This window comes from Desmodus rotundus, chromosome 9 (assembly GCF_022682495.2).
Source record: "Desmodus rotundus isolate HL8 chromosome 9, HLdesRot8A.1, whole genome shotgun sequence".
In the NCBI taxonomy this organism is placed as follows: Eukaryota; Metazoa; Chordata; class Mammalia; order Chiroptera; family Phyllostomidae; genus Desmodus; species Desmodus rotundus.
This window is the reverse complement of record NC_071395.1, coordinates 26,680,977-26,696,334: the sequence shown is the minus strand read 5'-3', so window position 1 is coordinate 26,696,334 and position 15,358 is coordinate 26,680,977. Positions and strand designations below refer to the sequence as shown.

Sequence of the window (15,358 nt, the reverse complement as noted above, 5' to 3'; positions counted from 1 at the left end):
GTGCTCTAAAGGGGTCTGATGAATTGTTCATGGGCCTTTGGAGGGTACTGGAGAGGGATTTAGTCAAAGAGTAATGATCGCAGGACATTTTTTCACAGGGCTAATTAGCAATTTTAATTCCCACTATGTTTCTGTAGGTATCTTTTCAGTACTCAGCTTGGCCTCTGAGTGCACAACGCTTGCCGCTGAACTACCCAAGGTGTCCTACGTGAAGGCTCTTGACGTATGGCTCATTGCTTGTCTGCTCTTCGGGTTTGCTTCCCTTGTGGAGTATGCAGTTGTCCAGGTGATGCTAAATAACCCGAAACGAGTTGAAGCAGAAAAAGCCAGAATTGCGAAAGCTGAGCAAGCAGATGGAAAAGGTGGAAATGTGGCTAAAAAGAATACTGTGAATGGTACAGGGACTCCAGTTCACATTAGCACTTTGCAGGTAAGAAGGAAATTCTCCAGCAAAATGATTTCCCCTGGAACGACCCTCTGCCATGTCAGGAGAGACACATTCTATGGGTGTAAAGGTTGGATGGAATTCGTATTCACTCACTTTCTCTCATAGATGAAAAGCAACTAAGCACAGCATACTCTTTGGAAAACATATAGGAAACACTTAGATCACATACTAATTAAGAAAACAATGAACACCACATTTCTTCAGGACTTTTCACCAAGTTTAATGACACCCCTCTGCTCTGATGGTCGCCAGCCAATGCTGAGGTCTTGCCAGAACTACAGACCTCCTTACTGTGTCTCATTTGATAAGCCGTAGTGAAAGGCTGGAGGGCTCGGGGAAGCACTGCCCTTGCACCAACAGTGAAGGCTCAGGGGAGCATGCTCTTGATTAAATTCCCTACATGTTCCCTGCCAGGTTAGAGAGTCTCACATAGAAGGTGACAGGCAGGTGACTAACTTCTTGGATGCCTGGCCCATAGGGAAACCATGCCCATCGTTTTGGTTCTGCCCTGCCAACACGGTGTGCCTGAAGAGAAGGATTGGAAAGGTTTAACCCCTACATTGTCTTGTACTTGGTCATAGGTGTAAGGATAGTGGGTGATGTTTGTAAATTCAGGTGTTGGTAAATACTGGAGCAACAGGCTGCTGCACGGATTAGGGATAGCTGTCCACTCTCCCCAAAGTGCCTCTGATTGATGTCCTCTAGTTAAGAAGACCAATAAATCAGGCAATCATTTCTATTGATCTTAGCCTAGTAAATTCCCCCAGAGACTAAGTGGCCCATAGCATCCTACAACCTGGAAAAATCTTGCTTGCTCTGCCTATGTCCCCACCCCATACTACCCTACTAGTCCGTTGGCCACTACCACTCCTCTTACTTAATTGGACAAGTTTACGGCATATGTATCTTCAGGTACAAAAGCACAAACAGTTCCTATGGGGTGCTGCCTATAGATTTTCTTTCTTTTTTTTTTGTTAAGACATTAAATTCATATTCTGAGCCTATTGCCAAGACTTCTGCAAATTCTTAGTGAAAACTTGCAGGAAGGTTCTTCAGACCTTATAATTCTTTAATACGCTAATCCACCTCATGAAGAATAAGTATAAAATTTTCATTAACACAGAACTCTTGTGCCTTAGAGAAGTCTTGTATTTGACATATCGAGCCCCTCCATTTTCATCTCACAATCTTTTACCACTTCCTCATGTTTCCAATCAATTAATCTGCCCTCCCTCTAACTTGAATCCTGGGGAAGAGATCAGGAGACAGAAAGCAAAGGAGTTCTGGAGATTTCTGGTAGCGCCACACTCAGCTCCATTCTCTGGTGTGTGATGGGGCCTCAAAAACGGCAGAAATTCTCTAGCAACACGCAACACCACTGTGCAGATGCACTTGGAATCTTAACACATTCCGCGAAGCGGGGTACTAAGGGAAGGAGACATAGGAGAACCAGATATTCAGAGTACTGGAGAACATATTAAGATTTGTTGTGAACATAAATATAAAGAATAAATAGGATCCAAAATATTAGACTGAATTAAATTATTTAAATTCACCTTTCAAATGTTGAAGTAATTACCCAATGAATAGAAATTCAATATACGTAAGAACTTCTATATTTTAATTCACTACGTTTTCAGTTGCTAATGGAAATACACCTGTCTGCATTCTGAAATTGCAATGACATTTTACTATAAAGATCATACAGTGATGCTTAGGGATTTTAAACGTTGACCAGAAATTTTAATATCCAGAAATAAATGTAAATTACTCTTATTTCTTATAGGCCAAAATGCAATTACCAAAATCAAGATTGTATAACTATGTAATATTTGTACCCTCAGACAAGCTTCGAAATGAGAATACATGTCCAAAAATAACTTAGCTTTAATGTAACATCAAATTTACAGTAAATATGTAAATATGATAAATTTGTTAGATTGTTACACACTAACACATGAAAGTATAAAAATAAATATAGATGGGGAGGAACCAAGATGGCGGCGTAGGTAGACACACTGCGCCTCCTCGCACAACCAGAACTGACAGAGAATCGAACAGCAAGGGGGACCGACACCAAGGAAATAGAAAATAAACATTCATCCAGACTGGTAGGAGGGGCGGAGACGGGTACCGGGGTGGAGAGGACTCGCATGGCTGTGGCGGGACTGAGACTGGCGGAGTGTGGGACAAATGGCACAGGCAGTCCAAGCACTAGCAGACCCTGCGGTCCCACATTTGCACAGATAAACCCAGAGGGCCGGACTCAGAGTGGCGGAGAGTGGGGCAGGCAGAGTGGTGGGTAGCACCCTACGGCACCACATTCGCCCACAGATAAACCGGACAAACGGCGGGCAGCAAAGCAGACCGTGCAACCCAGGGCTCCAGCTCAGGGAAATAAAGCCTCAAACCTCTGATTGAAAGCGCCCCTGGGGGTTGGGGTGGCAGCAGGAGAGACTCCCAGCCTCACAGGAGAGGTTGTTGGAGAGACCCACAGGGGCCTAGAGTGTGCACAGGCCCACTTACTCGGGAACCAGCTCCAGAGTGGCCCAGTTTGATTGTGGGTATCCGAGTGAAAGATTGAAATCCGGAGGAGAGTGAGGCGGGCGCCACTACTCCCACTCGGCCCCTCCCCCATGTACAGCGTCACAGCACAGCGACCAGCATTACCCCGCCCCGGTGAACACCTAAGGCTCCGCCCCTTAAAGTAACAGACGCGCCAAGACAAACAAACAAACAAAAAAAATGGCCCAAATGACAGAACACTTCAAAGCTCCAGAAAAAATACAACTAAGCGACGAAGAGATAGCCAACCTATCGGATGCACAGTTCAAAGCACTGGTTATCAATATGCTCACAGACTTGGTTGAATCTGTTCGAAAAACAGATGAAAAAATGAAGCCTATGCTAAGAGAAACAAAGGAAAATGTACAGGGAACCAATAGTGATGAGAAGGAAACTGGGACTCAAATCAATGGTATGAACCAGAAGGAAGAAACAAACATCCAACCAGAAAAGAATGAAGAAACAAGAACTTGGAAAAATGAGGAGAGGCTTAGGAACCTCCAGGACACCTTGAAACGTTCCAACATCCGAATTATAGGGGTGCCAGAAGGAGAAGAGGAAGAACAAAAAATTGAAAACTTATTTGAACAAATAATGGAGAACTTCCCCGATCTGGCAAAGGAAATAGACTTCCGGGAAGTCCAGGAAGCTCAGAGAGTCCCAAAGAAGCTGGACCCAAGGAGGAACACAACAAGGCACATCATAATTACATTACCCAAGATTAAACGCAAGGACCTACATCCAAGATTACTGTATCCAGCAAAGCTATCATTTAGAATGGAAGGGAAGATAAAGTGCTTCTCAGATAAGGTCAAGTTAAAGAAGCTCATCATCACCAAGCCCTTATTACATGAAATGTTAAAGGGAGTTACCTAAGAAAAAGAAGATCAAAAATAGGAACAGTAAAAATGACAGCAAACTCACAGTTATTAATGACCACACCTAAAACAAAAACGAGAGCAAACTAGGCAAACAACTAGAACATGAGGATTGTCAATAAGGGAGTGGGAGGGGGAGAGGGGGGTAAAGGTACAGAGAATAAGTAGCATAGATGATAGGTGGAAAATAGACAGGGGAGGGTAAAAATAGTGTAGGAAATGTAGAAGCCAAAGAACTTATAAGTATGACCCATGGACATGAACTATGGGGGGGGAATGTGGGAGGGAGGGGGGTGGGCAGGATGGAGTGGAGTGGGGGGGGGAAATGGGACAACTGTAATAGCATAATCAATAAATATATTTAAAAACAAAAAACAAAACAAAAAATAAATAAATAAATATAAAAATGTTGCCTTTTTAATTTAGTGGTTTCCCTATGAAAAAAATTAATTATAATTTTGGTTTAAAAATGTATTTGTTCCAGTATATTTTGATTTCAGGACAGAAGCTTTTGCTGAGTAATTTCAATCAGATAATATGTATTTTATTTTAAGATAGGTATGATATTAATTAATGTAAGCATAATAAAACTTGGGTTGCAGAAAAAATATAATGCTGATTTTAAAATATTTCTCTTGATAAGGAAAGGAATGATAAAAATGTTTAAGAAAGATCAATGATAATTTACTCTAGCTTTTAATAAGAAGTTTTCATAATTTTGACTGCATATAACAGTATACTATTATACATTGATAATTCGGGTTTTCCCTCCCTAAATTTTGTACTTCCTCAGCCATCCCAATACTTTGGTTACTAATTTGTTTACTCATGTGTTTCTTTTTCATTCAGTAAGTACAGGTGGGGACCTGGTCCTGTCAGATCATCCTCTTCTTAACGCCTAGTTTGTGTCATGTGCTATTTACAACAAAGTTACTCTGAAAAAAATACAAAATAATATCCATGCCTCTGGATTTGAATAAATTAAATAATAAAACCTGCTGTTCACACATGAATGAGATAGTTCTTTCTTTATGGAATGATATGATTTTAAAATTAAGACTTGATTTAAATTTAGTATAATATGTACAGTTTATTCATTTCTGAGCATATTTTTACCTTCTGTAGAAATACCACTATCACACTGAAATCATGCTGAAGTCTTCTGTTCAAGAAACATCGTATAAGGTGATTTGCTTTTAAATGTGTATAGGTGCATACTGAAAAGGACTGGAAGGAAAATCTTAGAGGTTAAAACTTGAAGCATTCGTTAGTTTTTTATCCGCATTACTTTTTGACATTTTGGACAGTTTCACTATCATACTACCTCATTTTTGCTACCAGCAACTTTGAGAAGTGACAAGTTTATATGAAAATGAGACATATTCATATGAAGAAAAAATGAGAAATTATGAATTAGAGATTAATATAACCAAGATCACTTTTAAGAATGTGTTAAGTGGAATTACTGTTTTATTTATAAGCAGTTTATTTAATCCCTCTTCATGTGATATGATAATTCTTTAAAACAGTATTTATATTGTAAACTCTTTTGTACTTTCATGTACATAGATGATACAATACTTGTGTGTAGAGGTAACTAAAAAAGAGAGTTGTGTGTGTCAAATCTCTGATGAACAGGGAAGGATGAGAGCAGCCAATTAGTTAATGACCATGAGCTATTTAAGGAACGGAGGACTTCCCAGTAGAAACTCAATCTTACACTGATTTAGTTTTGTCACGTCATTAAAAATCACTTCTGTAGTAGTTAGAAGTGCTCTCCACCAATACACACACACACACACACACACACACACACAAAATCCTACTGGAATACAGAGATCCTCAACTACATCTCTGGAAAAGGTTTTAATAAAATAAATGGTTATAAATTTAGTATAACCGAGTTGAAGCTCTTGAAGTGCTTTTGTGTTATTTTTTCATTGAAGAAATTATTCTTCTCTTACTGACATGTTTACTGTATTTAAATAATCTCTCTAAGTAAATATCCTATACCAACATTTGAATAAATTATATGGTAGATAAAATTCTAACATCATTAAAATTGCTAGCAGAATCTAAGAATCTGTTTAAGTAAATAAAACAGATTAGAAAATTTCAAGTATTTGTGTGTGATGAGTTATAATACCATACAAATTTGGCTTCTTGTTTGGTTATTTATAACTAAAACCACACCTAAAGCTACATATAAAATATGGTTTATAGTAAATGCATTTCTGTAGTAAATGCATTTGACCTTTTTGTGTAAAGTAAATATCACTAATAAGAGGTCATGCTTTTTAAGTCTAAAGCTACAGTTCTTTGTTTTGATGAGTGGATTCTAAAGCAAAGTTAGTGCATCTAAAGCTTTTGGAGTGGAGAATACTAAAGAGAAAAAGACTGGGATACCCACAGTGTCCCAGACTTGGAAGATTCTTTGATAGTTTGAGGATGATGCAAAGATTTGGTATGTAGAGTCTGCTCTCAACTCCTCTTCCATTCAGGGTGATGATGTACTCTATACAAAAATTCACTGACACATGCTGAGACTTACACATTCCTCAAACAGCTCTGGAAAGCTGGAGCTTTACATGTGGTCTTCTGTCTGGAACACTTACAGGAAAGGCTTATGAGGGAGAATGTGTGAGTCTGGGTGTGTGTGCATGGTGAGGGAGTGTGGATGATACACTGCTTGCCGAAAATGGCCCTTTAAAATTTCAAATTGGGGGATTTAAATGGAAGGTCTGGAAATTATCTATCATCTATCTATCTATCTATGAATGATTTCTCAAAGTCACAGGTATATATTTGGGAGTGAATTCCAATTCAATAACTCAGATTATTAATGGCTTAATCTCTGTAGCATACAATCTAGCTGAAATACACACAATTTCTTTAGATTTTCTGAGTGGTTGGCTATTCAACTTTAGCTGATGTTAGGAACGCCTTTCACTAGCAAATCTCTGGTTCACGATAATTGTGACCACCTTTTAGTTCTTATTTGTGAGTGTGGTTTAGAGACAGCAGTCTATCTCATTGGGTCGGTAAGTACCTTGGTCATTTACAAACCACCCTACTTGGAAATAGTGTCCACAGGAAAGTCAAAGGGTAGAAGCAGCAGAAGATTTCTGTAAGCCGTGTATTGTAGGAATACGATCTGTGATGCAGTTAAATACTAGATGTGTATTTTATCGGTCTTTCAATGGAGGACTCACAAGCCTGGGAACACCTAAAATAAATGTTTATTCGCATTTTAATATCTTAACATAAAATAACCTATTTAATGTTCATTCCCTGACATAAGCCTTGTTACTTGTTATACAGGCTGCATTTTAGAGTTTAATGTTCAGGCAGCCTGAGGGTTTCATCAGTTGATCATTATACCTGATTTTTAAAATACCCTTTTGAAGACATGTGTTTCATTGTATAAATAGAAAATTCTAAATACATTCTGTGTTTAATTTTTTCTTCCAGGTTGGTGAGACAAGGTGCAAAAAAGTTTGTACTTCTAAGTCTGACCTGAGATCTAATGACTTCAGCATTGTTGGAAGCTTACCAAGAGATTTTGAATTATCCAATTATGACTGCTATGGAAAACCTATTGAAGTCAACAATGGACTTGGGAAATCTCAGGCAAAGAGCAACAAGAAGCCTCCCCCTGCCAAACCCGTCATCCCAACAGCAGCAAAGAGAATTGATCTTTATGCAAGAGCCTTGTTTCCATTCTGCTTCCTGTTCTTCAATGTTATATATTGGTCTATATATTTATGATAAATCATTTCCGCTGGTATAAAATAAAATCCCATTTCATTGTGACCAACCTCATTCATAAATGCCAACCTGTGAAAATGTTTGCATTTTCATAGCAATATATTGCATTTTGGATGCCATTTGATTGTAAAAAAAAATACATGTGGCACCTTCATCTTGAATGGCAGCATGGTCTTGTTACCTATGTGCTAAATAATGATGTATATATGTATAGCACACATACTGCTTTAGGAATAAATGAAGGATAAGCATACTACATAAAATAAAATTCAAACAAATCTCTTCAGTTAGCATAAACTGCAAGCACTTCAGATAATACCGACAATAAAGCCACGTGCACGCTGAATCCTGTTACGGTCACCGTTCCAATGTATATAGTATTTCCAATTTCCTTCCTCGTAACTTTCAGAGAAAGCCATCTTATTCTTGTATAATTTTAGTGGGTATTATCACAGATTAAGCAAAATTATATTACATATTATTTAAACTTTGTAAGTAGAAATATATCAGCTATAATTATGTGGGCTCTGTGGCAAAATAAAGTTCAAAAATTGACTAATTTGTAAAATCAACTCATTTTAAAGAGTGCCTGTGTCGTCAAAATGCCAGATGATAAAGCACAGCAATTATTTTTGAAGCAAAAAGAAATCTGGATTCATGTAAAGTCATACTGAAATCTGGCTTCTGATAAACTAAAAATAAAGGACAGATACATTGATTAAATATGTCTGATAAAAGAAATTATGTTTAATCCACATAAAACCTAAATATATTTTCATGGACTTTGCTGATACAGAGTATACCCAATCATTGTGCCTTACAAAGAATGGTAAATATTTTAAAAAGAAATATAGTAAAGGATATGTGATTTCACATCATTTTTAAGAAACCAGAAGGAAAACACCCTATGACTAGTAAGACACAAAGTAACTTGTGTTGCAGGAGGGGGGTTAAAACCCATAATAATTTAAGTATTTTATCTTCTTTATTTTATTAAAATGCTAACATATTTTAAGTAAAATTAAAATGTTTCTGAATTTCTTTTTTCTTCATTTACTTAAATATTTTTTGATTGGTGACAACATATTTGAAGATTAAGTAAAGATCTTTGTTTATGTTCTATTTGTATTTTCTTTCTTGCTACAAGTCTAGACTACTTAAATTTATTACTTTTATCTTGTTCCATCCTGAAAACAGGCACTTTATGGTCTCTAAGACTTCCATTTCCTGGTAATATCACAGCCAATGTACGTTTTTTATTATCCCATAGCAGAAATTAGAGCTATCAGTAATTCATGTAACATAAACATAAGACCAAATAAATATATTTACATTATTTGAAGAGTTTTATTGCAGCTGAGATTTGTATGGTCAGTTCAATAATAAAATGTATTTAAATATTGTTTATGCAAATTTTGATATGTAATTTAATGCTATTTTATTGAAGACATTATTACCTTTTAAAGGATGGTATATAGTTGTTCTTAATATTTTTTTACAATCCTTTGCATTTTTTTTGGTGTCAGTTGTTACTTCTCTTTCATTTCTGATTTTACTTATTTTGGTCCTCTTTTTCTCTTGATGAGTTTGGTTAAAGGTTTGTCTATATTGTTTATCTTTTCAAAGAACATGATCTTGGTTTCATTGATATTTCGTGTTGTTTTTAAGACTCCATTTTGTTTACTTCTGCTCTGACCTTTATTACTTCCTTTCTTCTACTCATTTGGATTTTTGTCTTTTGTTCTTTTTCTAGTCCCTTTGAGTGTAAAGTCAGATTGTTTATTTGAGCTTCTCCGTGTTTCTTGAGGTAGGTCTGTAGTGCTGTGGGTTTCTCCCTGAGGACTGTTGTCGCTGTGTGCCACTCATCTTGGGTTGTCGTGTCCTCCTTTTCATTTTCTTCAAAGTATCTTTCGGGTTCTTCCTCGATCTTATTGTTAACCCTCATTGTTTAGTAACGTTTTGTTTAGCCTCCATATCTTTGTGTGTTCTTCAGTTTTGATTCTTGTGATTGATTTCTGGTTTCATAGCATTGTGATCAGAGAAAATGCTTGATACGATTTCAATCTTTTTAAATTTCTTGAGACATTCTATGGCCTAACATGTGGTCTATCCTAGAAAACTTTCCATGTGCATGTGAAAAGAATGTATATTCTGCTGTTTTGAGGTGAAACGCTCTGAAGATATCAATTAAATCCATTTGATCTGGTGTATCATTTAAAGCTGCTGTGTCCTTGTTGATTTTCTGCCTGTAACATCTATCCAGGGAAGTCAATGGGGTGTTAAAATCCCCTACTATGACTGTATCTCTGTCAGTCTCTCTCTTTCTGTCCCTCAAGATCTGCTTTACATATTCAGGTGTTCCTATCTTGAGTACATAAATGTTTCTAAGGCTATATCCGCTTGTTGGATTGTTCCCTTTATCATTATGTAGTGTCCTTCTTTGTCTCTTACTTAGCATTTGTTTTAAAGCCTATTTGATCAAATATACATATTGATAACCCAGCTTTTTTTCATTTCCTTTTGCATGAAATTTCTTTTCCCATCCCTTTATTTTTACTCTGTGTGTATCTTTCAGCCTACGGTGGGCTGAAAGATACAGACAGCATGTATCTTGTAGACAGCATGTATATGGGTCTTATTTTCTTATATATTTACTACCAAATGTCTTTTGATTGGAGAACTTGGCCCAGGTGTGTCCAAGCTGCAGCCCGCAGGCCATATGCAGCCAGGATGGCTGTGAATGCAGCCCAATGCAAAATTATAAAGTTACTGAAAACATTGAGATTTTTTTTGTGTAACTACATGTAGCAATGTATTTAATGTGTGTCCAAGGCAACTCTTCTTCTTCCAGTGTGGCCCAGAGACACCAAAAGGTTGGACACCCCTGGAAGCCATTTACATTTAAAGTAATTATTGATAGGTAACTAATTATTGACATTTTATTCTTTTAATTGTGTTGTTTTATTATTTTTTCTTCTTCTTCTTAAGGAAGACCCTTTAACATTTCTTGTAATGCTGGCTTGGTGGTAAGAAACTGCTTTAACTTGTTCTTGTCTGGGAAACTCTATTTCTCCTTCAGTTTGAAATGATAGCCTTGCAATAGCCAAGATTTGGAAGCAGCCCAAGTGCCCATTAGTAGATGAGTGGATAAAAATAACTGTGGTACATTTACACAATGGAATACTACTTGGCCCTAAAAAAGAAGGAAATCTTACCTTTTGCAACAGCATAGATGGACCTGGGAAGTATTATGCTAAATAAAATAAGCCAGTCACTTACATGCGGAATCTAATAAACAGAATAGAAACGGACTCACAGGTACAGAGTACAGATCGACAGCTGTCAGAGAGAGGAAGTTTGGGGGGCTGGGTGAAAAAGGTGAAAGGGTTAAGCAAAGAAAATTACTCCTAGACACAGACAAAAGTATGGTGATGACCAGAGGGGGAGGGGGTTGTGGAAAGGCAGAAGAGGGTAAAGGGGGAAAATTTTTAACAGAAGGAGACTTGACTTGGGGGGGTTAACTCTCAATTCAATATATAGATGATGTCTTATAGAATTGTACAACTAAAAACCTAAACAATTTTATTAATCAATGTCAACTCAGTAAATTCAATAAATATTTTTTAAAAAGTAATCAAAAGATTCTCACTGATTACTAAATTTTTAAAAAATGGGATGTAATGTAATCCTCTGTTCTTCGGCACCTCGTAGTTACAAAAGCTTAGCTATCTGAATAGTTTGTAAAATGCTACAAGCAACCTTTTTGATGGACTTGAATATGTTGTGAGAACCCAGGCATGTTAATGGAACTGTGGTAGAAAAAAATGTCTTCAACAGGATGTAAATCATTTAAATTATTTTATTTATAATAGTTATATGTGCATATATCTTCTTTATACTTGCAAATCTTACTTATTTTAGGGAGTTTGACTTAGGTAGAGTTTCAAGTCGGAAATGTACCAAGTGGAAAACAGGTCTCATTATATAAGAATTTATTCATTCAAAATAATGTGAATGAATTGTTTTCTTTAATATAATATTGTAGCCTTTTAAGACCAATTTTGATACCTGAGTAGATATAAGTAGCCATCCCAGGAGTGTGTATATATAACAGCAAATGGAACATTAGACACCGGTCATACCAAAGAAGCACGATCAGCATCCACTAACTGTTGCTTTATAATCGTTATCTCAAGCATTTAGTCTCTTAGCCACAAGGTAGTTTTGATCTGTGTACTTGAAACATTATGCCTTTCTAGGAGTTTTGCAATATATCTACTTGGATATCAGTATGTCAAATTCAGTGCCTCTAAAATAAAAGTTATCTTCTCATAAATCAGTAGGTTCTCGTATTTTCTCATTCTGTAAAAGTCATCAGAATCAGAGTCACACATTAAAACTTCCTTCCTTTCTCACACCACACACTCTTCCAAGTACCGTGTACTGTGGACTATGCCTCATACCTACCACCTTCTATTTCTGCAGACACCACCCTAGGGCAGTGTCCCATTCTTAATCAGACCATTACAGCAGTGTAAGATCTCACTCCACTATAACTCTATTTTTGAACTAACTTTATGATATTTGTGTTTTAATTGCACAGGTAATATATGAATATCTTCACATATTATAAAACAAACATGTATTTAGAGTAAGCACTTGAGGTTGTTAAAATAGACTTCTGGCTTCAGTCTCTTCTCTCTCTTCCCCTGAAGTCACCACTCTCGTGTGTCCATCTGGAGCTCACTTTAGGCATTTACCACCTCTGTCTACTTTTAAATAGGCTCTGGTCCAGGGTTTCTTTATGAAACAGAATCCTTAACAAGTGGGTAAAGACCATACATTGGAGAACAAAGAGGCCATTCGGATCGTGAAGTGAAACTTTCCCTTCCTCATCTGCTGGGCCATCCACTGTAGCTTTCCCCGTGACCACGCATCCCGTCCCAAGCCCCTTCTGGCTTTGGCAGCCACTGGATCAAGATTCAAGGACAGGGATGGAGGTACCTAAACTGGAAAGTCACTTGTCTTAACTTGGTATCACCTTGTATGTTGAACTACATAAAGGACTTGGTAGGCTATCTGGCTATGTGCAAAAAAAAAAAAAAAAAAAAAAGGGAGGGGGAATTTAAGAAGTGGATTTTACTGTACATGTAGTTTTGCAAATTTTCACTTAATATGTCTTTCTATGAGAGGACATATGTCCAGAAATTTATCTTCTGCCTCCTATTATTCAATAGCATGAATGTGCCTGAAACTTATTTTTAGGCAAAATTTTTATTGTTTTTCTTTTCTAATACAACTAGTACTGTAACAAATATCCTTGTGCACATAAATGTCTATTTCGATGAGGCAGGTGCCAGAAATAGAGGTCTTGAACTGAAAGATGTATACATTTCAAACTCTAATAGGTTCTCCTAAATTTCCATCCAGAAAGCTGCTAACATAGATTTTCACCATTATGCACCCAAGTTCTCACAGCCTAGTCATCTCTTAACCTATTTTACATCATTGACGTAGTTTTCTTTAAAAAACTTTTTGACATTGTTTCAGATGTTTTAAAAAGTTACAAAAAAATTACTGTACAGAGAATGTCTGCGTTCCATTCATCCACACTCTCCAAATACTATATTTTATCACACTTGCTTTATTCTGCTCTTCCTATTGTGTATGCGTGCATGAGACATTTTTTCTGAAATGCTTAAAATGGAGTTGCAGATATCATAGATATGATGTCCTTTTATCTCTACACACTTTAGTGTGTGTTTCCTAAACAAGGATATTGCTTCATAACCACAGTATTAGTACAAGGTATCTATCACCAGAAATTAACATTATGAAATACTACAAACCAGAGACCTTATTCCAATTTGCCAATTTGGCTGGGAAAATAAAAGGATTCAATCAGTCTCACATATTTTACCTAATTGTCAACATTAATTTATTTAAAGTAAGGCCGTGATTATGGCATTCTTCTCAAACATCTTTAGTGCCTAGTCAAATGTCAATGAACCAAGTAAAATTTCTCTAACATAAAATTCTCTCTACCTAAATGTTTAATTTTTCTTTCCAGCTGCTTATCACATTCTGATCACATCTTGAACTACAACTAAACTGGTTTTGACCTTTACGTATCACATTTAACAGTGATTAGAGCACTAGGTTCAGCCAGGTTCCTTTCCTTTCAGGTAAATAGTTAATTTTATGTTTCACTACTTCTTTTAAGTAGGCCATATGTCATGTATTCAAATATTCTTTTTACCTATTAGGTAAAAAAGTTTTTATTCAACATTGTGTTTGTTAGTGATATGGTTTTTATCTCTATTAAATAATCAAATTAAAATGTTTCCCATTATATGTGAGTATTCAAATTAACTTGTCCTAAAAACAACTGAATTTATCATCATCTATATTACTGAAAGTTTCAGTTTACATAAGTAGGTGAATATAAAGTTTTAAAATTGCAAGCCTGAGATAATAATTTGAAATATTTTTATAATTTTTAAGCAAGGCTTTCTTGATAAATATTATCACCTTGTTTTATATCAGCAGATTTAACTTATTTTAATTATATTTTCAAATGAAATACATGTATTTGCACAATGTATCAATAATTTATCATTCACTAACTTCTCTTTTCTTTTCATGAAGCTAGCCTTAACATTTTCAGAGATTAATGTAAAATTCTTTCAAAGGATCAGCCACATCAATAAAGTAAAAATACTTTATAAACTTTCTTGTAATTAATATTAATGGACAATATGGATGTTATGCTCAAGGTTGGTTATTTGATACTCTTAGTGTATATAAATACACATATACATAAACTTGATATTTTATGTTTCAATACATTGTGCATTCTCTCTACTTATATACACATATGCATGATACAGATGCACCTACACGTTATTTTAGTTTGCCTTTAACCAGCAAGAACAATGAGAAAATTAATGAATTCCATTTAAGTTGGAATTTCTGTAGTCCAACAAATAAGTGCATCTTTACTCCTGTAAATATTCTTAAATTTATCGAATGTTATGTATCACACCCAAAACAGTTCTTTCTAAGCCTTCTAAGAGTAGAAAACTAAACAAAAAAAATGTAAATCAGTAAATGCTTATTGGGTATTTAATATATTAAAGGTTTTGTGTTAGCCAAAAAGTGTAAAGAGGAATAAAACATGAGTTCCACTCTTAAATAATAGTCAATAGAGTGAGAAGGAAAGATATGCTAAATATACAGATCACTATAATGTAAATCAGAGTATCATGCATATTGAAAAGCATAAGAACAAACTGAATCTATCATTTATCTAAAAGGAAAATACCTGTCTTAAAGCATAATGTATAAGAAATACTTTAATAAAGCTAAATAAAGGCCATTTTACTATAGAGCATACAATTTTGGAGCTAGATGTTAACTAAAAGAAAAATAATGAATTGTAAAGAGCAGAAATATTGTAATAGAAAATGTTAAAGCACTGTTTGAATGTTATTTCCCAGTTAGCATTGCTGAGGAAATAATGAGCAGAAAAGCACATTGTCCTTAGCGGGTGATGTAATGCATTTTACCTAGTGTTTGTTTCCTAACTAAAAATCCCATCTGATTGTAATCTTATAACTTGAAACAATTTTCAGTAAATCCCAATTTGCAGCCTGAGGCAATTGCAGTGCAATTAATATCATCCACAGCGAGGCAGCCT

The 15,358-nt window shown here is 35.8% G+C and overlaps 1 protein-coding gene across 3 annotated transcripts in view; it reads left to right on the top strand.

The window, feature by feature from the left end:
• The window catches only part of GLRB (glycine receptor beta), an 86,568-nt gene extending 77,507 nt beyond the window's left edge, over positions 1-9,061 (top strand). For 2 of the 3 annotated variants that reach the window (XM_053910990.2, XM_053910988.1), the window contains 3 exons: positions 138-430; positions 5,017-5,076; positions 7,363-9,061. In XM_053910990.2, coding sequence (XP_053766965.1) covers positions 138-430; positions 5,017-5,076; positions 7,363-7,659 — 650 coding nt within the window. In that variant the 3' untranslated portion in view covers positions 7,660-9,061. The remainder of the gene's footprint in view (positions 1-137; positions 431-5,016; positions 5,077-7,362) is intronic. The other variant, XM_053910991.2, reaches the window with a different exon arrangement.
• The last annotated feature ends 6,297 nt before the right edge of the window (positions 9,062-15,358 follow it).